The sequence below is a fragment of the Carex rostrata genome, chromosome 17 (assembly GCF_964058835.1).
Source record: "Carex rostrata chromosome 17, lpCarRost1.2, whole genome shotgun sequence".
Classification (NCBI taxonomy): Eukaryota; Viridiplantae; Streptophyta; class Magnoliopsida; order Poales; family Cyperaceae; genus Carex; species Carex rostrata.
In genome coordinates, this window is record NC_135934.1 from 3,318,852 (window position 1) to 3,342,310 (window position 23,459).

At 33.9% G+C, this 23,459-nt stretch overlaps 2 protein-coding genes and 1 long non-coding RNA gene across 4 annotated transcripts; 1 reads left to right on the top strand and 2 right to left on the bottom strand.

The window, feature by feature from the left end:
- Window positions 1-3,949: 3,949 nt before the first annotated feature.
- Window positions 3,950-5,821, bottom strand: LOC144568535 (uncharacterized). The gene is made up of 2 exons (XR_013515678.1): window positions 5,383-5,821; window positions 3,950-5,115 (listed from the first exon to the last, which is right to left on the bottom strand). It is a non-coding gene; the product is annotated as an uncharacterized LOC144568535 (long non-coding RNA).
- Window positions 5,822-6,105: 284 nt separating this feature from the next.
- LOC144568789 (mitochondrial import receptor subunit TOM7-1-like) lies at window positions 6,106-6,705 on the top strand. The gene has a single exon (XM_078319177.1). It carries the CDS (start codon window positions 6,204-6,206, stop codon window positions 6,417-6,419), a length of 216 nt encoding a protein of 71 aa, XP_078175303.1. The 5' UTR covers window positions 6,106-6,203; the 3' UTR covers window positions 6,420-6,705.
- A 3,252-nt stretch (window positions 6,706-9,957) lies between these two features.
- On the bottom strand, window positions 9,958-13,820 carry NYC1 (NAD(P)-binding Rossmann-fold superfamily protein). 2 transcript variants are annotated; one of them, XM_078319178.1, is made up of 10 exons: window positions 13,389-13,820; window positions 12,849-12,927; window positions 12,631-12,766; window positions 11,965-12,039; window positions 11,663-11,858; window positions 11,509-11,577; window positions 11,261-11,394; window positions 11,013-11,135; window positions 10,739-10,931; window positions 9,958-10,510 (listed from the first exon to the last, which is right to left on the bottom strand). In XM_078319178.1, the coding sequence occupies exons 1-10, from the start codon at window positions 13,653-13,655 to the stop codon at window positions 10,337-10,339; spliced, it is 1,446 nt and encodes a 481-aa protein (XP_078175304.1). In that variant the 5' UTR covers window positions 13,656-13,820; the 3' UTR covers window positions 9,958-10,336. The 2 variants fall into 2 exon arrangements, with proteins under 2 accessions (XP_078175304.1, XP_078175305.1); XM_078319179.1 differs by having other exon boundaries at window positions 12,849-13,122; window positions 13,389-13,711.
- Between the last annotated feature and the right edge of the window lie 9,639 nt (window positions 13,821-23,459).

Consider the following 23,459-nt stretch of genomic DNA (forward strand, 5'->3'; position numbering starts at 1 on the left):
CTAAAGGTAAGATAATAGCCCGCGAAGTACTTAACCGTGAAGTGTACGCTATTATCACCTTAGACAGGACGCCCACGTATGCTTTAGAAACATGAATCGAGTAGATTGAGACCCTAGTGGATAGGAATGCCAAAGTCCCTAGAACTCCTACACTTGAATTAGACCCAAGACATTTATTATTTGCTCCTTTCAATTTAATTAGATTTAGAAACCAACCCAAACTCCGGTAGTCTAGCTTAGTGAATTGGCGAGAACCAGTACTTTACGAGTTGTCCCTGTGGATTCGACACCCGAACTACTACTTGACAAGGTTGTATGCTTGCAACCAAATTAGGTGTATTAGGGTTCATAATTAGCTATAGAAAAACTCGATCATTTAATCAAGAGAAATGATATTGCTATATCTGAGCTATTGTTTTGACCAATTTCAGTACCAAAACATGTATTTTAAGCCATCAAATAACGTCTATTATAATGAATACATGTAGAATTTAGTACTGCTGCGCTTTCATTCTTACTTTGCAGGAAATTGGTGAAATCAGGAGAATTTCTGAAGTTCAGAGACTTTGATGCGACCCGCATCATGATTGACGCGAGGCGCATCCATTCCTCCGAGTCGCACTGACAACCCCTCCTAGTCGCACCAGCAGGTCGCAATGCCATCTCATGCGAGGCGCATCCCTCATGCTCCAACGCGGGTCGCAACGGTGGTGACGCGACTCGCGTCGCGAGTCTCCAGAGCAGACAGCAAAGGCCCAATAAAGGCCCAGAATTGAAGTACTCGTTTTGAAAAGTCTATAAATAGACCACCCCTGCCACCAGAGGGGAGTTCCGAATTTGAAGATTCAAAACTTCAAGATCCTTGAAGTGTGGTGCAAGAAAGGGAAGAAGGAGTGAAGATTCTTGCTAGATTGCTTCATTTGGTTTTATCATGATTTCTCCTTTTATCTCTTTCTCTTTCTCTATGATGCTTGAGTAGTTCTATTTTGTTTCTAGGGTTAATGTAATCTAAAACCTTGATTGTAATGCATTGAATTTGAATTTGACTTGTTCTTGTGTTCATTTGATTGAGTATTATTTTTCCATTGCTTGATTGTGATTATTTGATTGAATCTTGTTGTCTATTGTTGAATGTTTCTTGCATTTCTTCTAATATTGAGACCTTGATATTTCTTGCAATTTGATCAAGTACTTGAGGTAGGTCTTGGATCTGAAAAGATAGATCAATTGAACCGAGAGGTGAGATTTCCATCTATTGAAAGATAGTGGATACCTTTAGCAAACCGATCAAATGACTTAGATTGAACACTTGTAAACGAAAGTTTGAGGTTGTAGATCTAAGAAGGTGAAATTGCAATTCCTTACTAGGTTCATTAAGCCAATAAACGAGAGTTGAGGTTCAGGAACTTTAGGTACGGTCAATAGATCCTTACACAAGTAAATAACTCAGAAACGGGTTCAATGCTGCATTCACTCGAGGACCACGCGGGTCGCGTCACAAGGGTCGCATGCGAGTCACGTGAAGGTCCAAAGAGGCAAGGTTGAGGATGAAATCTGAAACCCTGGGAACTTCATTTTAAATCAATTTGAACCAACATTTATTTTCTGTTATCCTCTATTATTGAATTTAGAAAATTAAAACGAATTCAAACCAAACTCTTCACTTCTAGTACCTAACTAGGATAAGTAGTGATGTAGACTCGAATTGTACCGTCCCTGAGGATCGATACCTGATTGTACCATTGGACAAAGGTTGTGCACTTGCAACCTAATACGAAAGCTCAATCACGGTTTAAAAGGATACAACTAGCTGTATCTGAAACTTTGTGTGCACGCTTTTGTGCGAACAAGAAAGATAATAGAATTTTTAAGGGAGAAGAAGAGGTAACTTAAAAAATATGAAAGTAAACAAGGAGAAGAAAGTTTTATATGAATAGGTCTCAAATGATTATTCTGTCAATAAATTTTGAGAATACTATTTTGTTTGATTTTTTTTCGAAAAAATGTTATTATATCAAATTCTCCGGAACAACAAGCTTAATTAATCCAAAAAATAATGTTGGGCAATGTGCAGAACTTTTAATCCAAAAAAGCAATAAATCCTAATCGTTAGTCTGATTTAGGGGTGGTAAAGAAGTTTGTAGCTCGTGGTCCGATCGTGACTCGTACCTGATTTGCTTGTTAACAACTCGTTCATTACTGAACGGAGTTGTTAACGAGCCAGCTCGCTACTAGCTTGGTCCAAAATTAACAAGTTCAAGCTGGTGTCTAACTTGCTCACCAGCTCGCGAGTTTGTTTAGCTAGGCATCAATTTGTAGATTTGTAAGAATTTGTGTGCATTGGATACTGTCCAGCTCAATCTAGCTCAGTTCAGCTTGATCCAAAAAGTTCATATGTTTATTTTCTTCTTAAAATAAGATCTAGTCAAACCCAACGAGCCAGCTCGTCAGCTCGCAAGCTAGCTCGATACAGCTCGTGACGATTACAAACTGAAATTTTATCTCGGACTCTTAAAGTCAGCTCGCTCGTAATTCAGACGAACCAGCTCGTAACGATTTCAAACTGGATCCAACTCGTAACGAACCAGCTTGTTGTCACCCCCAGTTTGATCTTATGACAGGTCTATTGCACATCGCTGCAATCATAACAATTTCACAATGACAGCTCATAATTATCATCGGTCAAGTATTTGGGCGGATGACATCTTTCGTTTTCATTAAAATCGCATCCGGGATTTTTTGTTCTTTAATTTTGTCTTCTTCTTTTTTTTCTCGTGTGAACTACTTGCTCTCATCGAAGTAAATCTCTTTATGATTTTTTTTTTTTAATGAAGGTGTAGTCCCTTGATTTTATGCACCCCAATAAGGCAATAACCCACATCAATATTTGAAATATATTTTGTCAAAATCGTATAAAAAAAACTCATAAATATACACAAATATATTTAATAATTATAGAAATAAATATTAAAATATAAATAAGTAAACCGAAATAAGAAAAATTAACCGAACATATTTATAAAACCAAAGTAATTTAAATAAGAGGAGGGTTCAAATGCACCCAAATTTTTGTGCACCCAAATGCACCCTATCTTTCAAATCCTTTTTCTCCGTTTTCAAAGTCCGAATAGTCAATCCGAACCGTTAGATGCGATCTATATATTAAGATGTGCTTGGAAACCAAATTTTACATTTTTTGGAATTTTTTTACTATTTATTAAACCACTTTGAAAATCGCTGATCCAATGGTCCAGAAAATGTAAAATCAGCGATTTTCAAAGTGGCTTAATAAATAGTAAAACAATTTCAAAAAATGTAAAATTTGGTCTCCAAGCACATCTTAATATATAGATCGCATCTAACGGTCCGGATTGACTATTCGGACTTTGAAAACGGAGAAAAAAGATTTGAAAGATAAAGTGCATATGGGTGCACAAAAATTTGGGTGCATTTGAACTCTCCTCTTTAAATAAATATCAAGTAAATTTGAATTAGTTTGGTTAAATCGAATCAAATATAAAAAAAAACTAAAGTAATTCAAAAATTCAACCGAACCGAACTATTTATATCAAAATATCAAACTATCTAATTTAAAATTTGTATTGAAAACCGAATCCAATTTATGTATTTAAAAAAAAAAAAATCTTATAAACAAAAGGCCCATTAATAGAAGGAACAAAATAGAGAACAACGCCCATACCAATATTTACTGTATTAGAGCATCTCCATTGGTGCAAGTGATTTGCAATTGCAAATACACATCGGAAGTTAAAATGAAATTAACTTCAATTCTAATTTCAAAATCCCTCCATCGGTGCAATTCGTTTTAATTGCATTTTGAATGTCACGTCAACAATATATCCTTATCAACCCTTTCTCTCTCCCGACTTGTTCACATAGATAAAACAAACATAAAGTCTCTCAGACCTCTCTCTATTTTTTTTTACTAAACTATTGGCAGTAGCTACCAAACCATATATTATATATGAAATTTTAAAATACAATCCTGTAGCATCATCTTCTACAGTACAACATACATCAAAATTACTAAATGAAAAGAGAATTGGCTCCTACTGGTCTTAATAAAAAAAACACCCTCAAAGATTAAAAATTACAAACTACACCCTGAGTTCAGCACTGAACTTACAATCCAGTCCGACTGGTCTACCAGGATCATACTAGTTAGTATTCGGTGCACCTCTGGCCCCTCTCCCTGACCTGGAACCATACCAGTAACCCCGTCCTTGCCAAATAACTCTATCTCCACACCCTGAACCGTACCAGTAACCACTCTCAGCACCTCACATCCACAATCAGGGCCCCATTAAGAGCAGTACCAGTGCCACATCACACAAACAAGCACGGCCACAATCACAGAAAACGCACAAGCACAAATCAAGCAACCATAAAAAGAAAGGAAGTGCTTTGTAATTAACCGGGAGACGCAAATCGCAACCTGGAATTGGAGCATTTCTCCCATTCAGTTTGTATTAAGACTATTGTTCCCAAAAAATCTGCCCCAAAATACAACATAAGCAATAAACATCTTTTTTTTTCTTTTTTTTTGAAATGAACTGACAGATGCTGCCAGTATTGGTTTTATTAAGCAATTTCTGGTTACATCCACTCTTTTACATCATTCCAAAGTGTAAGAAAAACATTGCTTTCTAACTATAATGATAAACCAGAAGATTCCCTGCTCTATCTTACTTCTCAAAATCTTTAAATCCTTCAGTCCTTAAATTTTGTTAGCACATCTCTTGTCAGTATTTTCCCTTGTAGCAGAAGGAAAATGAACAATCTGACATTTGGTGGTATTTTCCCTTGTAACATAAGCAATAAACATCAATAAATGAATAAATTTTTTTTAAGTTTTATTTTAAATTTTGAACTTAGAGAAGTTTGTTAGGAGAGTACCTGATATCTTGCAATTCCTTAAGATTCTACAATGTAAACTTCATTAAAAATATACTGAAGGTGAGAGCACATCTAGAGAAATGAAATCCTGAATAAGCATTTAAAATAAAAGGGATATATACAAAAATTTCCAAAGATGTCAAGTTGCTGACAAAATCCAATTTAGAGCTAGTTCCATTTGCTATGTCCCTAATCCATCTACATACAAATATATACAAATATACACAAAAGCACACAAATCAAATTTTTCAGTTTAGATTATAAGAAAAGGTAATTGTCGACAAAATTCGAACTAGCAGAAACTTAAAAGCTGGTTAACTTGACAAGGTTCGAAACACCTTGTTCAAGCTACTTGGTAAGCTGATCCCCTAAATTTGATACCAAATTTCAGTTTGAAAATATGAAAAGAAACCTTGATCCTCTAAATTTGGTACCAAATTTCAGTTTGAAAACATGAAAAGAAACCTTTAGAGCTCGCTTATCAGTGAAATCCTGGAACACTAACTCCTTTGAAGTGAAGGTGGAGGCTCTAATGGAGAAGAAAGACCTATTGAGGAATGGGAACGGGAAGGGGGAGAGGGGAAGAGCGGAGGCAGTGGCGATGGGCTCAGATCTGTGAAGGAACGGGAACGGGAAGGAGGAGAGGAAAAACGACCATAGATTTCAGCTTCGTCATGCGCCTGTGAGAGGAAGAAGCAGGTGAGATGGAGCGACGAATACAAGAGACGAGCGAATTTGATTGGAAATTCTCCGTGCAAGTGTGATTTTAGCGAAATGAAAGGCCAAATGAAAGCTTTCATAATATGAAAGCTTGCATATTTGCCATTTTGTCTGCATCGGTGATTCAAGAAATAAAATGCCACATAAGACGCCAACGCGGATTTGCAATTGCAATTGAAAGCCGATGGAGATGCTCTTAGGCCTTCACATTAAACACACTAATCCGCATCTCGGTCGCATCGTCTGCAATAACTGCAAAGAGTTTATTTTGAGTTAATACATCTTGTCCGTCTAATTGTAAATAGAGCTCATCCGGCTCCCGCCTATAACGTAGGGGTCCTTCAATATTAGTGCGGATCTAATCGGCACGAATATTAAAACTGATTCGACAGTCCAGATACATTAACTCAAAATATTCCTTTTTGAGTTAATGCAGGATACGAATTCGGTCTAAAATTATTTCACTTTGACCTCTTTTCTTATCCCTTCCCTTCTCATTTTCTGACTTTTTACTCCCGCAACAAAACAAATTTCAACCTAAATTCGATCTTTCCTCCGATCGGGCGATGGCGTCGTGGAATCCGCTCGGTCCTCCGCCAAGCGACGCGCGAGAAAAAGAGAGTTACCTGTCGACGGCAGCGGCGGCGACGAAGTACTGGACCACTTGGACGATGAAGAAGGCAGCGGTGGTGGCGCACTACGGCTTCGTCCCTCTCGTGATTATAATAGGGATGAACTCGGAGCCGAAGCCACAACTCTACCAGTTGCTCTCTCCGATCTGATTTCGGATTGGTTTCAGGATCGATTGTCTGTCTGTCCTTTTTCTTATTTTATATTTTGTTCGCTTTCAGTCAAGTGGATCTGCTCTGGTTCGGAGATAATCCGAGGTGAATTTTGTGGAGATCTAGGATAATTTTGTGAATCAAGCAGGTTTGACTTGTATTTGATAGCCCGTTTTGCTTGTTATGACTACTGAATTGAGATTCTGTGATCGAATTTTAAGTTCTTTGTATCCATAAAATTTAGTACCAGAAGTAATCAGTAGCTAGTATCATTATTTGTTTTCAAGGTCGGTAGTACCAGTAATTAGTTTCGGTAACAAGGAATTGGTAATCTTGCATTTTGTCAGTAACAGTAACAAGTTATTGTTCTTGAGAGACTTAGGAAGTTTAGATTGTGAAATTTGTGGTATGAATAGTTTGGTGTTTCAAGATGCTTTCAGGAGCTAAATAATTGTCAGCTGTGCTCAATTTTCCAATCCAGCACTAGCTACTGTGACCAAATCCTTGTTTTGTGCTGTCAATTTGGGAAAAGAGAACACTGTCAGAAGTAGTGCCATACTTTTTTAGGTGTTCCTTGCATATCCAAGTTTGAACTATCATAGGCTAAGCTTTCTATTATATTTCCTTGATTTTTATTTTTTAATGTGCAAAATAGCAGTAACTTCCCTGTATGACCTGGGTAGAAGTCTCAATAGTTGGCATTTCCAAAAAATCAAAATCAACCTCACTTTGAAAATAAACTGTTTCCAAAACTGGCAAGTACCCGCTTTGGAAAGATAGCAGGAACGCAGATCTAGTTTACGCACTCCAAAGAAGTGGTACGCAAACTAAATCTGTGTATCCTCTCTTTCTAATGAATCCTGACACCCAGTCACTGATCCTGACATGGCCATTTTCTTCTGAGCACTTTGAATTTCTAACATATATTCTTGTGCATTAGCCCCTGATTCCCCTTTCTTTACATTTGCTTTCCAAATTGTGATTTTCTTAAGAGAAAAATAAAGATATCAATACAAATACAAAATGTTCACGGCCTTGCCTCTACTTGTCATCCTCCTCATACCAAACACCTACCACTTGTTAATTTTCATCTCCATCCCCTCTCCGGTCATCTCTCAAGTCTCCTTTCTTTCTAATGGGTGTGTCCCCAAGGACTCGAATCCAAAAAACATTTCGCCGTTTCTCACTTTCTCATGCTTTATCTCTTCCCGTTGCCTGAAACTTGGGAACGAAGACTTCCTTCGCTCTGATTTCTTTTATGGAGGAACAAAAACTTTGAAAGCATCTATAAACATTCATAAAAAAATTGTTGTTAGTTAGATATTTCGGACGTCATTACATGATATAGTTAGAAGAAGGATTTTGACGAACAAATGGTGCAATATTTATTTATATATCATACTAAATCCAAATGAAGTCCACCACATGACATATTTTGAACTACATTCCATTCTTTCCGTAAAAGAATGTAGCGTTGTGCCAAATGCTTAGTGTAGTACCTTTCAGAGACACTGTAACAAGCTGTTTTCTCTACATTGGCAATAGGATTATAATTATCCTCAAAACCATTACCATTTTCATCAAATCCAAAGCAATCAGTGAAGGAAGCTGCTCTATTATTGAGCTCGCTAGTGAATAGCCCGCTGCCCATCAGAGAACTTTCCTGATTGTTGTCAAAATTCCGGTCCATTCAATTATCTTTGCATGGCTTGACAAAGACTTGAAGAATGTCGATGGCCAATATCCTAGCAATGTCATGCCACCGATAGGGCCACCTTTATCTTCTCTGTACAGTGACCAATGTCCAGCTACAGTACTTACGATTAACAAGTTCGTAGCGATTTTGTGTGCTTCACTAACATTATTCCATGACATACTTCTGATTCCAGTGATATTGGTCATGAAATTTCTTTTTGTTGAATCACTGGCAAAACATAATAATTAGCCTCCAAAAACTTCTTGTTTTGTTTTATATTCTTTCTTAAGACTTTTGTAAACATTACTGGTATGATATCACTGGTTTCAGTGGCTGGTATTGTAAGACTGTAAATGATTCCTTAAGGAAATCAGTGGGAAATTACCCACTTTCATAAAAAATAAAAACGAAAAGGGAAATAGTTATTAAGCTAAAAAATTGAAATAAACAACAGGAATTGATCCTAAATCATTGCAAATGCAGACTATATATGGATGATATAAGTTGAAACTTGAAACAAACTTAATTGTCCTATTTAATTTTTTATGTTATCTATTCTTAGTATAGCAGATATATTAATTGTAACATGGACTATTATGCAACTAGTCGTGTGTTTAAGTTCAAAAGCACTGTTAATGAGAAGCTTTATTGTTTTTATAGAAATTTACGGGTCCGGATCAATTTTGTTGTTTTTTAATATGTAAAATGATATTATTTTGTTGTTCTTTATTGTTAGAGTATACTATTTTTATTGTTTCTTATTGTGTTAATTATTTTTTTTTATCTAGTACCCGATTAGTTAATGAGTTTCAACCCAATAAGCTATTTTAACCTGATTTTTGCCCCTCCCTAATAAAAATCCTGCGTCTGCCCGAAATCAAGTCCATGATCTGTAAAGACTCATCACTTGATTTTATTGCTAGACCATTTGCATACTAGTGTCTTTTAATTTTGTAGTGCTTTAATTAACTGGTTATGAAAGATGAGAACATGGTCCAATAAATTGTAAAAAAAGAAAAGAACTTTTGGGATACTTAGTCCATTATGTGAAGAAATGCAACTTACCATCCAAATCATACAGACTAGGACTTACCTGCCAATCATTTTTGTTCAACAGAACAGAGTTACTACTGTTTAGAAACTTAGAAATAATCAAAGTTAATACGCAGTAAGAAAGCAAATTATGAGATTCTAACTTCTTTTTCTTAGTCATTGTTTTTGATAAATTTAAGGAATTTATTGAGGAGTGTTGTATCTTAATAAACACGTCTATTTTGATTTGAAAATATAACCTAATTTATATATGACATAAACTCGTGTCTGTTTGTAGTCATGAAAGTAGAGGAATGCAAAGGTAGGATAATATTTATTCCTTCATTTTTTTTTATTACATGACAATTAATATTATTATGTCAGAATACAAATGCATTAATTGTCTTACGTCAATTTCTTGATGGATGGTAATTAGAAAGAAAGAATGAGGAGAGAAATGCAATAACATATTAACATACATGAACTCCAGCTGCAATCATTTCTAGCCCTGGTGATTCGTTGATTGCTGCTCTGATCATGGGAATAATTACTGAACTAGTTCACTTTGAAATTTACATGATATGAGATTATAAGAGCTGTTGGAAGTGAAGAGGTGCCAATATGATCAGTACAGCGTTAGCATTCTGACAGTAACTGACATGAGATAATGTAAGATTTGTTATACATTCCATGTTAGTCCTAACTGATATTATAGACCAAAGTTTAAACAAACAAAAAATCAAGGAAAATGATTTTCACCCACCAACACAGGTGCAACACGTGTGAACCATATTCAGACAATCACAAAAATTAAGTGTAAATACATTCTTTAAAAATATTAAAAAAAAGTGAATTATATACAAATTCAAATTATTTGCACCCAATACACACTTATAGACAGAGAATGGAGGCCGTACCCGAGGCGAAATTTCCTTGATGATGGTTACAAGGCCCCAATCAATCATCTTGTGTCTGAGTTTGCACTAATAATCCATCAATAATCGAATATTACAAGAAAAATATTATCAAATGGAATACCCACAAGGGATCATCAACCACTAAGTCCCTTTCCTCCCCATCTAAAATCAACTCTTGTGCCTACCCATGGTTAGCTTCATATCTTTATTTCTAGAAGTTTTTTGGTAACAAAGAAAGAAAGAATCTACACATCATATTTGTTGGTCCGATTTTATGTACCAGAGGAGCTTGAGAGTATGATGAAGGCACAGACAACTGAAAGAGAGAAAACAGAGACCCATGTGTTCTCAGTGTACATCTCCATTGCATCTGTAAAGGAGAACCGGGTCCTATTTTCTGCCCAATTGCGGATTCTGTCTGCCTCTGCTGCATATAGTGCCTTCCCCTGTATTATCAGTGAAAAACTTATCAAGCAAAAGTATCCACAACTTTTGTTGCACAATATACTAATCTAGAGATTAAATTATAACCAATGTAAAGTAAATGGATAGGTGAGGTCATGTTGGGTCTTTATTTTTACAAAAACTTACGAGAACAAGTCCAACAAATTGTACACCAAAGAAAAGAACGAGTAAACAAAATCCAACAGATCAGAGCGAGGTATGATGTGTACCTCTTCATCAAACCATCGGCCCCATCGGAGCCATGCAGTGACCAGAGCAAGCAAAATCCTAGGTGGAGTCAAGTAGTTAATAGCCTTGCCACTTCCTTTCACCACTCTCATCCTAGGCACCAATGTTCTCGCCACTGTTTCCGGAAGCTCACATATTATGTTAAACATCTGCTTATTCCTCAATGAAGAGCCGCTGCAATGATGCACCGGAATGTCAAGAATGCTTTCTATGAGGCATATTTTGGAAAAGAAATAGTGATGTTCTGAAACTTACCTCAAGAGTAAATCAGTGAGAACCATTCCTGGAGAAGCTGTGTGGACGCCAACTTTTGATTTCCTGCTCTCTGTTAAGAGTGATGCTTGGAGCTGCCTTAGCCCACATTTTGTTGATCCATATCTATAGGTACCACAAGAAAAAATATATATATTAAGTCTTTATCCCAATAGAGACTTGAGAAGAAACAAAACAAAAATATCTCTTTCAAGTTTCAAGTATAATTACAAATTTAATGAAATTCTCACACAGCAGTTAGGGGGGTGCTAGATCCACCGGATCCCGCCCCATCCATGTTAAAGATATGACCACCTTTCTCATTCATCACGCGCATTGCTTCTCTTGTACAAACCAAGGACCCGACCAAATTTGTTGATACAATCTAGTCATTATGGGAACAAATATTTCACTAAATCAGATAAGAAACAGCAATAGACATACTATTTGAGATACATTATTGATTTCAAATTTGAGATGCATGAATTCAGGGGATAACCTGTTTAATTTCTTCATCCGTGAATTGTATTAGAGGTCTAAAGCCCTTATTCATCCCAGCATTATTTATCTGTTAACAAAATCAAATATTATAAACGTAGATTGCAACCTCATCACAAAACAAGTTAAACATTGAAAAGTCAAAGATTACTCACCCAAATATCTACTGAACCGAATTCATCTAAAGCAAAGTCTGACAATTTTCTGACATCTTCAGGTTTGCAAACATCACACGAAATACCAACAACTTTTGCTTGAGATAATCTCGCTTTGTCCTTGGGTTTTGCAACTAATAAACCAGCATTTATGTACTCATTCAGCTCTTCAACGGTTTCCTGTACAGATACAGGGCTGTCTTCGCAAAAAAAATATATATATTAAACTTGAGAAAAAAAACCTGGAACCTATAAAAAATTAGTCCATAAATTATCCAAAGAAATAAAAAAAAAGGTACCACCTTCTGGAAGCAACTACAACGCGGTCGCCAGAGAGAAGAAATTCCCGTGCAAGTGCCTTCCCTAAACCTCTTGTACTGTATTAGAAAGATATACAATGAGAAGGTCATTGATAGCTAAACAAAAGCTTTTCGAGGGTATTTGGCAAATTACACTAATACTGTAGTGTCTATAAAAAATAACACTTATTATTCCTCATCTTGTTAGTCAACACCACCTACTTTTTTTTTTGATGGTTAGTGGTAAATTTCCACTAACAGATATATTAATAAAGAAAATATATTTACAATGTTGCTATAATGTTATCTCGCCTTTCCTAACTCTTTAACTCCAACACCAACTACTTTTGTTATTTGCAAACAGCACTCAAGAATACAAAATTAAGGTCAAGCATAGCAATATCTATAATCACAATGGTTCATTTGGATGAGCCAACACAAAATTGAGATAGTGAGCTAATTCAACTTTGGTTGGGTTAGTAGAATAGCATGCTAACCCACAAAAGAAACAAAGAATTAGTCTCTTTTTGCTAATCCAAACACATCCAATAATATTTGATGTATTTGCAAATCTAAAAGTCTTAGGAGTAACTCCAAAAAGAAGAACATTATATCTAATTTTCCCTTTTCTCGAAGTGTTAGTGGAAAGCAAGGTGCACATATATGTACCTTCCAGTTATGACAACATTACGGGGTCCGGCTTTAGCGTGTTCTTCCAAGACCCTATTGGCGCCTATCATGGTACCAATAATAATGCCGCCGAGCCAGCTGTACCAAATCACTGTATTCATCTGAGGATCTCCACCTTCAAAAGTTACAGCATTAATCAACTATCATTTGATAACTATTTAGTCAAATTAGAGAAGTGTAGTTTACTATCCTTGTACCTGACAACTGAAATCCTATAGAGAGAATAACACCAGTGCTCATCATGGTGAAAACATATCTGCCTACTTGTGTTGCAACCTAAAATAAAAAAATAAAATGTTAAAATACATAGAAAGCATTGTTAGGACTGGTGACTTTAAAATATATTTTTGTTTGGATCCCTCAAATCTGTCACTGAAAGTGACTTTTGTTTAAGTAGAAACAGAGTATTTTTTTTTTTACTGTCAAGTCTTTAGAGGAGGATGATTCAGATTTGGAAAGTATCAACTATACCTGAATTCTATACAATGAAATTTGCAAATGACATTCTTAGTTCAGTAGTAAAGTTTCATTTCACTAATTAACAATTTTAATGGCACAAATTCAGCTAATAATCGAGGAATGGTATTTTACTTCTTTATCTCCCATTATTTTACTATCACAGCTATCAGTAATGAGGTTGTTTATTCAGCTAAAAAATATATATATAAAAAAAAGCATCAGACTGGCAGACTCCAAATTAGAATGCTTAAACCCTCGAAAAAGAAATCGAATTATACCGAGAAAAAGATCTCTTCAGCTTTCTCCACTGCTCGCTTGTACGCCCCTTCATACTCTACATTTTTCGATCCATTAAAACCTAAAATCAAAGCTTTCAGCGAATATAACGGTCCTTTCCTCCTTTTCGTATCGCTGTCCCTCTTATCCTCGATAAGCTTAGATTCTACTCGCATCGCCAGTCTCCTCGTGGCAATCGCCGGACTCCGGCAAGGATATCGCCGTTGATCTAACCGATGAACTGTTAAGTGACCTGCCACCGTGGCCATGGCTCCTTTAATTTATTTATGTTTCCTTTGTTTATTCTTTTTCTCCTCTGTTTTTTTTGTGTGTGTGTGTGTGGATTTTGAAGTGGCAACTACCTATTTTATTGGAGATTTTGAGAATTTTTTTTTCTACTGTGTGTAAAAGATACGCAAAAGGGGAACGAGAATACCACACGTTCAAGGAACCTCATCCGTGCTATCAACGCGCCACGTCGTACTTGTCTAATCTTCAGTCGCTTTTTGGAGCACTATTGACTAGACCCGGTTCATATCCAGGAGCTTTAATAGAAAGGTTAGGTTTAACGGTTCAAGCAAAAACGGGTCTAAATGATTTGCAATAGTAATTAATGAGTGCAAGAATTAAAGTCGATTGCGGGTTGGGAACTGCTAACGGTTTTTTCCCCGTAGGCGGGAGACTAGGGAAGAGAAGTCCGTAGTAACTAGTAAGTAGTATACTTAAGTTACGAAGAGATATTTTTGGGTGAAACGAGAGATATTTTTGTTTAGGACTTTTGGGGGCTGGGCCCAAGACAGGCTGGTCCAATTGAGATGCCATATAGCTAACAAAGGCTGGGCCCAAGACAGGCTAGTATTAGCTAAGTTTAGAATGGACCTGAAGCAGATATTACCAAGCCGTCTTGGACCCATTTTTAAAAACTAGACCTCAATGAAGATGAATAATTTGGTAGTGTAATTTTATTGTATAAGAAAACTGAAAAATTTTGTGTATGCAAAAATTATAAATTTTCAAATTAAAGTAAAAATTAATCACCTATGATAAAATCATACGGTCACAATAGGACCAGTCAGATGAAGAATTCGGGTCTCCTAAACCAACTCAAAATATGAGCTTGTATCAGACTCCTTGATCATAATATGCACGAACATTAAAGTGGTTATCTTGGACAAGATTGGCCCGAATTATGATCGGACAATCCGGACCTAAACTCAAATTATGAGATACTTGACGGGATCCGGACCGTCAGATGAAGGGATCGAAGTTCAAACGAAGGCACACATACTCTCACAATAATGGACAAGTATCCTCTCCAATATTGTAAAAGATTCTCTTCACTTTACAGTCTGAGATTAACTCCCAGCCGCTTTGAGATTCGGTTAGCGCAGTGGGCAATATTATTGGGCCTTTAGATTTGTGCCAAGTTTAAACAAAAAAGGTTCAGATCCAGTAATTCTAAAGATTCTCTATTATGGTACCGGAGAGGATCTGAATTCCACAATAATGACAGAGAGATAGTTGTCTAATTGATCTTAACATCTATATATGTATATAAGCATTGCTATTGCACATTTTTATTTTATTTTCAATTTTATTTTGGTTAGTAATGCGGAAGTCAGTGACATATAAAACTACTACAAACATTTATTAAGCAAAAAGACAAGCTAGCATTCACCTAATTTACAAATACAGTTATTATATATAATGGGCTCAGATCTAGAGTTCAAATTTAAAACAAAACAGAACAAAATAAAATCCAATAGCCATTTTATCATATACTCCCTACAGAGGTTTAAAACAGTAATAAAAAAAAGTACAGTATACAATGCAACAAGGGGTAACTTCCACCAAACCAATTTCACCACTGCAGCATTCACAGTGTGTACCGGGTACCAACAAAGGAATGAATTCAAAACCGCACTGGGTGGTATATCCTTTTTCTCTGAATCCAAAGAACAGAGCTGTGGAGAAGAAGACAGGGAACCCATGCCTATCCCTAGGCGCAATTCAGATGAGATGATTTGATGAAAAAAGGCAGGAGGAAGTAATGGCATGGAGAATATGCTAGTGCTTGGCATTCTCTTCTTAAGTCAAGTGCCAATCATGGTGGACCTAATTACCCCTTGCCACGGATTTCACCTCTTGGACCCATTTGGGTGGCTAGTAGTCTAGTACAACATCAACATGCATCGTTCCTTCAGATCTTCTGTGGCGATATTGTGTTTCATGTAGCTACAAAAGTACTTGTTTATATGAATTGATTGATAAGTTTAAATCTCCAATTTGTTAGGGAAGGATCTTAATGCAACCAAAAGGATGCTTAGCCATCCCTATAATTTTAGGATTCTAATTTATATTTTCTTAAGTTTTTATATAGTTTTGTCATTTTATTAAGGGTAAGGCTAAGGTGTTATGGGTTGCATAGCGACCTACCGTGTTACGGTTGATATTTGAGTTTTCAAAATCCAAACGGTCGATCCGAACCGTTCATCTTGTTCTCCATATTAATATGTGTTTGGAGACCAAATTTTACATTTTTTGAAAAAATTTTACTATTTTTTTAGATAGGTAGAAAATCAAATATCTGAATGGTGCAGAATTTTTTAGATCAACTGATTTTCTATCTATCTAAAAAAATAGTAAAAAATTTTCAAAAAATATAAAATTTGATCTCCAAATACATATTAATATGGAGAACAATATGAATGATTCGGATCGACCGTTTGAATTTTAAAAACTCAAATATTGAACCGTAGCATCGTAGGTCTCTATGCAACCCATAGCACCTTAGCCTTACCATTGTGGCTGTGGAGAATTAGGTTCAAATTCCAATCTGAATTGTATGTTTCAGCACCTCCAATACAAATTTTCTACTTCCACTTCTGTAAGTAGCTGTATTATATATGCTCTTGTTCTGATGTTCAAAGAAAATGTGTTCATTTGTATTGATTTTAGAACTCAAACAAACACACTTGAAAGACAAGACCACACATTGCGGCCTAACCCCAGCCACGTGAGAAAGCACATTTGTTACATAATTGAACCACATATTGTGCCACACAACAATATCCACAAAAGATATCTCCAAACTTCATTTATGGGCTTGTGACTCTGAATTCTGAAGCGAAGTACCGACATGCTATGAAGGCCTCAAAGTCCTCCCTTTATATTTGTAATGTAGCACCCAAATGAAATAAACAATGTATGTATCAGTTGAGAAAACCAGATTATGTCATTCGTCAACCTCTATTTTGTTGGTTTCCTTTTATTTGCATTTGTTAAGCCTTGTAATCACGTTCATTGTCTATATTAGAGAAAAGGCACCTCAATGCCTCCAAGCTTATACTGGACATATGGATCAAGACAATAATTATGAGATTCATCAGATAACAAAACTTATAATACAGTACATCTCTCTCTAGATCTTAGTCTCTTTCTCTCTCTTGCATGGATTTCAAAAGTTTGTCGAGGGATCCACGTACGTAAACCTATTGTCAATAGTCAATAATTTATTGCCTATAGTCTTCGCTCAACACGTGCATATACAGCATCTTTTTTTCAAATAAATAATAAATTTATTAGCTACTATGCATATTAGGGCTTTTGTTGTGGGTTGGATACCCATTTCATATGATGATTTTGAACATGATCATAGCTTCGGAGTAACAAAAAAAAAAATATATATATATATATAGATATATAGATATACATTAGAGTTAATAAACATATGACTTAGAATTATAGTGTATAAATTTACTAATAAATTTAATAGTGTGGTGTGTTAAAAATTATTATGGTGAAGATATCATGAAATAATGAGCTGTTTTTTTAAAAAATATATAAAATTCAAATGATTGTTGACTCTGCTTAAACCTTTAGAAGTACTTAATTATTTTGGTTAATTTCCCATAAAATCAAGATAAAAGGATAAAAATAATTTGGTAATATATATACAAACCATCATTGTCAATTTATCATCCACATAAACACACTCTTACAAAAAAAAATGAGTAAAAGATATATTTGAACTTTTCCAATGCAAATAAAATCTGCAACAAATTTTAACATTTTCCTACTTTGTAAGATTCCAAATTTGTGGTGTGACTGTTTTGTTTGTTGTTAATTTACTATGCTTCCCAAGTACAATTTCAGAACACAGTACAATGGTTAGAGTTTCGAGTTTGGGTTAGCTACCGGCTATTTTGTTTCTTATAACTTGTTTAAACCTTCAAATCCAAACTATCTACACTAATTTGAAAACACTATTGGTTCTATCATGTCATGAATAGTACTTGTCTGGATAGCTAAAGATAAATCCAAATCAAACAATAGTGTAACAATATGGGTTGTGTACCATTTGATTCAGAGTTTCTAATATCAATGCCTGAGTATATTGTACGAATATATATATATATAGCTATATATGTCAAATGTGAGACTTAGAAACTGGTGTAGATCTAAGATTTTTTCCTAGCTTATTGGCTGGGTTTAATTTTAATTACCTTGCTATTTTGTCTATTTCATTAGGGGGAGCGAACTCCGCTGCTCTCCAAATAGGAGAACATGACTCTATTATTCCATATCTGACCGTTCATTTGTGTTGAGATTCATACAAGAAAAAAAATCAAAGGTTAGATTTGAAATAACAGAGTCCTGCTCTTCTATTTGAAGAGCAACAGAGTGGCATCCTTTGTTAGAGACATGTTTTATGACTGTTCATCAAGTACTATCAGCACTGTTCATGAAGAGCAAGTACACATTATTATAATATCATAATTCTGACTGGTTGTAATAAATATTTGATTAGTTGGTCATTTTTTGTCAATGGCGCCTTTTCATCTAGCTACTTGCTATATATTCTAATTAAAATCAAGTTAAATATGTTTATGTTTCATTATCAACCATTTCAAAGACCAAAATTTATTACTAAATGTTGACATCCATATGTACTTGGTACTAGAGGCGGAGCCAGAATTGTCTACCTCTAGATTTTGAAAATTATCTATAAATATGTATAAAATTAGGTCATTGTCGACTATCCCCATTTCGGTACATTGCCTATTCATGTCGTAATTCTCTTCTAATAGTGGCTTGATTCGGTCTTTTTTGTGTCAATTTTGAATTTAACAAAAATGAGTGCTGTTGATTTTGAAATTAGAAAGTGAAAGGAGGTTTTTTGGAGAAGAAATATAATTATTTCTAAATAAACTTGGTGTATTGGTCTATTAAGTATAAAAAATTGAAATAATGATTGGTTCACAAAGAATCAGGAGCATCTATAAAATTTTTAGGCCTTAGCATTCAATCCAGACCATTGTGCTTTGTCATTTGACAATTTTAACATATAGTGAATCCATTTATTTTTAAACTATCACAAAAATTATCTTAATTATTTAGTATAGTGAAAAAAAATTGTTAACATGACCTCTTTTACCAAATTGTTTAGAAATAAAAAGAATTCATTTTAAGCAAGCGTGCGTTGACAATTTTATTTTTTATTAAAAAAATAAAATAATAATACCTATTTTTTCATAATTTATTTTTTGCTTATTCCTGATAAAAATCATGACTACGCTACTGCTTGCATGGTACATGAAATAGATAATTATATATAATATCAAGTTATTATCTGGCTGTTAATACTATTTAACAAGATATAATTGTAGATCTTCAAGATCAACCAAAATTAATGTTGTATAAATCTAAGATATATGTTATATAAATTCAAACTATATATAGCGAATAATTAATTTTTTCTTCATTTTTTTTAAATTATACGTACAATCTCCTATTTGTTTTTTAGTATTCATGCAGAAGGCAAAAGGAGCAGAATAAAACATGTCAGAACCAGGCCATATAGAGACCCTACAGCTAGCTAAGTATGGGATGTACCTCATAAATGTGGGGGGAACCACATTTGTATTTTTTTGAGCAAATGTACAAATCAACTGCATCAAATTTGACATACAATGCATGTTGACATGTTTACTTTTTTGTGGTTTGGAAAAAAGAACTATTGTACGTACAATACAGCTCCAATTTGAGATATGTGTGCTATGGTTATTAGGTGACATTGAATGAAATAGATAGAAAAAAATTATCATGCTTAGATGGCTGGAAATTAAATTCAGCACAAAATAAAGTGAAGTTAACGTTTCAGCAGAATATTTACACAATATTATATAATCAGACCAAAAATAAATATTTATGTTTTTGTTAAATAAGAATTAATGTCTAGAATGTTATAAAAATTCTGGAAATTCTAGATGGCTAATATAATTTGGTAGAGTAATTCTAGAGAATTTTGTCAAATATCTTATTTAGTCTCCTATTGAAATTTGTAGAGAATGGTTGCTAGTATAAGGTTAAGAAATAACTATATGTTTTTCTATTTGTTGTCAAGTTCATGTTTACAAAAAATTTAAAACTAGATATAAGGAAGCTGTAACTAGAGATGGATGCATGTAACACAAAAAGTAAGAGATCTTATAATTTAAGATTTTATAAACTACAATTAATCAATGATTAGTTAAAACTGGATTCATTAATTATCCATGTACTCTCTCTGACAATGAATAATAGCATTAAGCTGTGTTTCTCCGACCAACCTGACGTGTCCTTTGCTAGCATGCATGCATCTCATTCGAGCGCAATTGTAACAGCAACATTGGCCACACCTTCTATCAGAAGCTAGCTCCATGATCTTGGCAGTATTTGACAAATCCAATTATGAAAATTCAAAAACAAAACAAAAAAAACAATAAAACTTGCTAGAGCCTTATAGACTAATTACTGTATATCAAACTTTGCATAGTGTAATTTAGTATTCTATCAGATACATATTATAAAAGAATACTAAATTACACTTAAACTCTACAAAACCTGATTCCTTCTGTACTATTTTCAAAAATTATAAAATTAATATATTAAATTCGCTATAACTCGTTAATAAATTAGGCAGTTCATCGTTCACCTATGCACTGCATACACTGTTAAATTGTAACTCTCCTTGGATCTAGAGCCACCAATATGTGTACAGATATAGACAGCTATATATATATATATGCCTTAAAACCTACATATATAGACCACTATATCAATTATGTTTAGCTACAAAAGTTGCATTTAATTGCATGGTGCATTTAGGTACACTTGTTCCCTCATCAGCTCATCAGTCATTATTTTCTCTGCCTTGTGCTTTATCCATTCTGTTTGAATCCAACCAGGTAATGGCAAGTTGAACAGTGACTCAACAAGTACCTATTAAATGAGGATGGTTCCAATGCCTCGTGTCTTTCATACCTCATCTTACCTCATATTTTATATCTTCATTTTCAAAGTTCAAATTATCAATCTGAACTGTTCATCATGATATATATACTAAAATTTGATTAGGGATGAAATTTTACAATTTTTGAAAAATTTTTTACTATTTTTTAAGATGGATAGAAAATCATTGTTTTTTGAACGGTTCAAAAACAGTGATTTTGTCACTATCTTAAAAAATAGTAAAAAAATTTCAAAAAATATAAAATTTCATCTACATGCATATTTTAGTATAAATATTATGTTGAATGGTTTGGATCGACAATTTGAACTTTCAAAATAAAAATATAAAATATGAGGTATGATGAGGCATTGGAACCCTCCTATTAAATTCAACATTATTAGGTTTTTGAATAATATTTATGTTAAAAAAAAAGATATATCATTGCTGATTTATAAGATTAAACAAGATCTAGATTAAAAAAAAAATTAAATGATTAAAGTTCTCAAAATGACCATTTTAATTGTAGCCAACTCTAAAAAAAATATGCTAATAAATTAATACAACATCATATCAATTAAACGAGATATGAGAATACTACTAACAAACTTGGATACACTGTTAAATTTTGAAAAAAAAAAAAATCCACCATCATCCAAGTGATAAAATAATACAGATGAACATAACACGTTTAATGACACAGTTTGGTAAGGTACAAAAGCGAAACTAAATATAGGAGATTGAAATATATAATTTGGTAAGTTAAATTTAAAACCAAATCTCTCATAACTCCAATGATTAACTTTAATCATTAGATTACAATTAAACATTTAATATTTTATAAAAGAGCCTGAATTATGTAGAAATTAAATTTAAAAAAGAATAAATTTTTTAATTATATTTCAATTTACATAACTAAAAAAAATAAGGGGAGATTGAGTACCATTTGAAATACACCGAGATATGAACCTGGTAAGGCATGTTTCAACGTATCGTGTCAGTATTCCGATATGTTGTCGAAATTTTTATTAATACCCTTTAAAAAATAATTTTTTTCTAAAAATTCAAAAAATATTCGGGCCACAATGATAATTGGCGGCTCTATTCTTGAGGGCCACCATTTGTCGTAGTGGCTCCAAAAATAAAGCCGCTAATTATCATTACGGCCCCATTATTTTTTTTTTTATGAAAACAAAATATATATATAGTTTTGTTTCAGTTTATGTGTTTATTTTGTTATAGTATATTTTGCAAAAATAACATATGAGTTTATTTATCTGTTTCATTTTCATAAAATTATAGAAAAGCAAGGTGTATTTTTGTTTCATCAGATGATAATAACAATAAATATAAAATAAATCATCAATAGAAAAATAAGAACTGCATATATTCTCACGAATACAATAAAAACACGGCTATTAAACGTAAAATAAACAATGCTCTTAATTAAATAAAAAAATATAATAAAAATATTCAATACATTAAAAGCATAAATTTAACTCCTAGATAAGCATTCAATCCATTGATTGTTTTTTAACCTACAAATTTACAAGCAATAATTACTTTTAAATCAAATTGTTTGAATAATTTTTTTAAAGTTGAAATTGAATAATAAAATAAATATTTTATCAACCTCGAGCATCTCGAGCAGCTCTGTTACGTTTTTCCTGTGTATCTCGGTTGACTTAGTGTCATCTTCTCCTTTTATTTAGTAAGTCCGAGCACTGAAGCACATTGGAATCCTATAGTCTATTTTTAGACAACTCACAGTCTAAATTAGTTAATTTACGGCAGTCTACAACTCGCTAATCGTACTGGTAATTTTATTTACTTATTACATCTTAGATGTAACTCCAATTTTGAGTTTGGATATGGACCACTTGATCAGAATCCGAACCAATTCAGTACTGATCTAAATTCAAAATTCGAGTAATTTCAGGTGATATAAATTCGACCTCCATATTTGCAGATGTTATTTATTATCACCAAATTAAAGATTGTTTCTGTAATTAACTAATTATGAATATTTATCTTTTATCTCATCAAAAAAAAAAACTGATTTTCTTTCTGTAATGAAAAAGAAAAAGAAGAAAAAAAAAACTAATTTTGAAGCAGCGTTGAAACTACACATGGAGTCATGGTCTATCCGTGACCTTTGAAAACAATTTGCTTTTTTTTTTTTTTTCTTTTTTTTTCTTTTTTGATGAAAACCCGTAGAGCCTTTGAATACAATTTGAAAACCGAAATGTGTAGGTAGGCACCAATGGCAATGACCAATACCATCAGGCATCAGCTGTCAAAGAATTTCAATTGGGATTTAAATTTGAGCTTAAAAAGCGTAGCCGAGAAGAGAGAGATGGGACTGGAAAGGAATAAAAGCTGCAGAAGGTCCCATTGATACGGTCTCAGTCGCTTCAACCCTTCAACAATACAAATCTCAAATCTCTGCCTATTTCTCTCTTTTTCACGTGTCGCATTAAATGAGACCATCTCATGCTAAATACCATATCTTCAAACAAGTGTTATAAATAACGGTATACGATTATCGGACGGACATAATACCGTCAAGTTATTAATCAAGAATAATTGAGAATAATCGATTATAATTGTAAACAATCAGCCGATTAATCGGGAAAATTTGTGACGATTTGATCACCGTCGACGACTAATCGGCTGATTAATCGGTCTAAACAGACGTTTTTTTTACTGCTTCAAACTAATGTTAAGTTAATAGGTGTTAAATTTAATGACCGGGAAATTTTAAAGGGTTAAGTGCACTTAATTTGCTTTGTTATTAATTTTT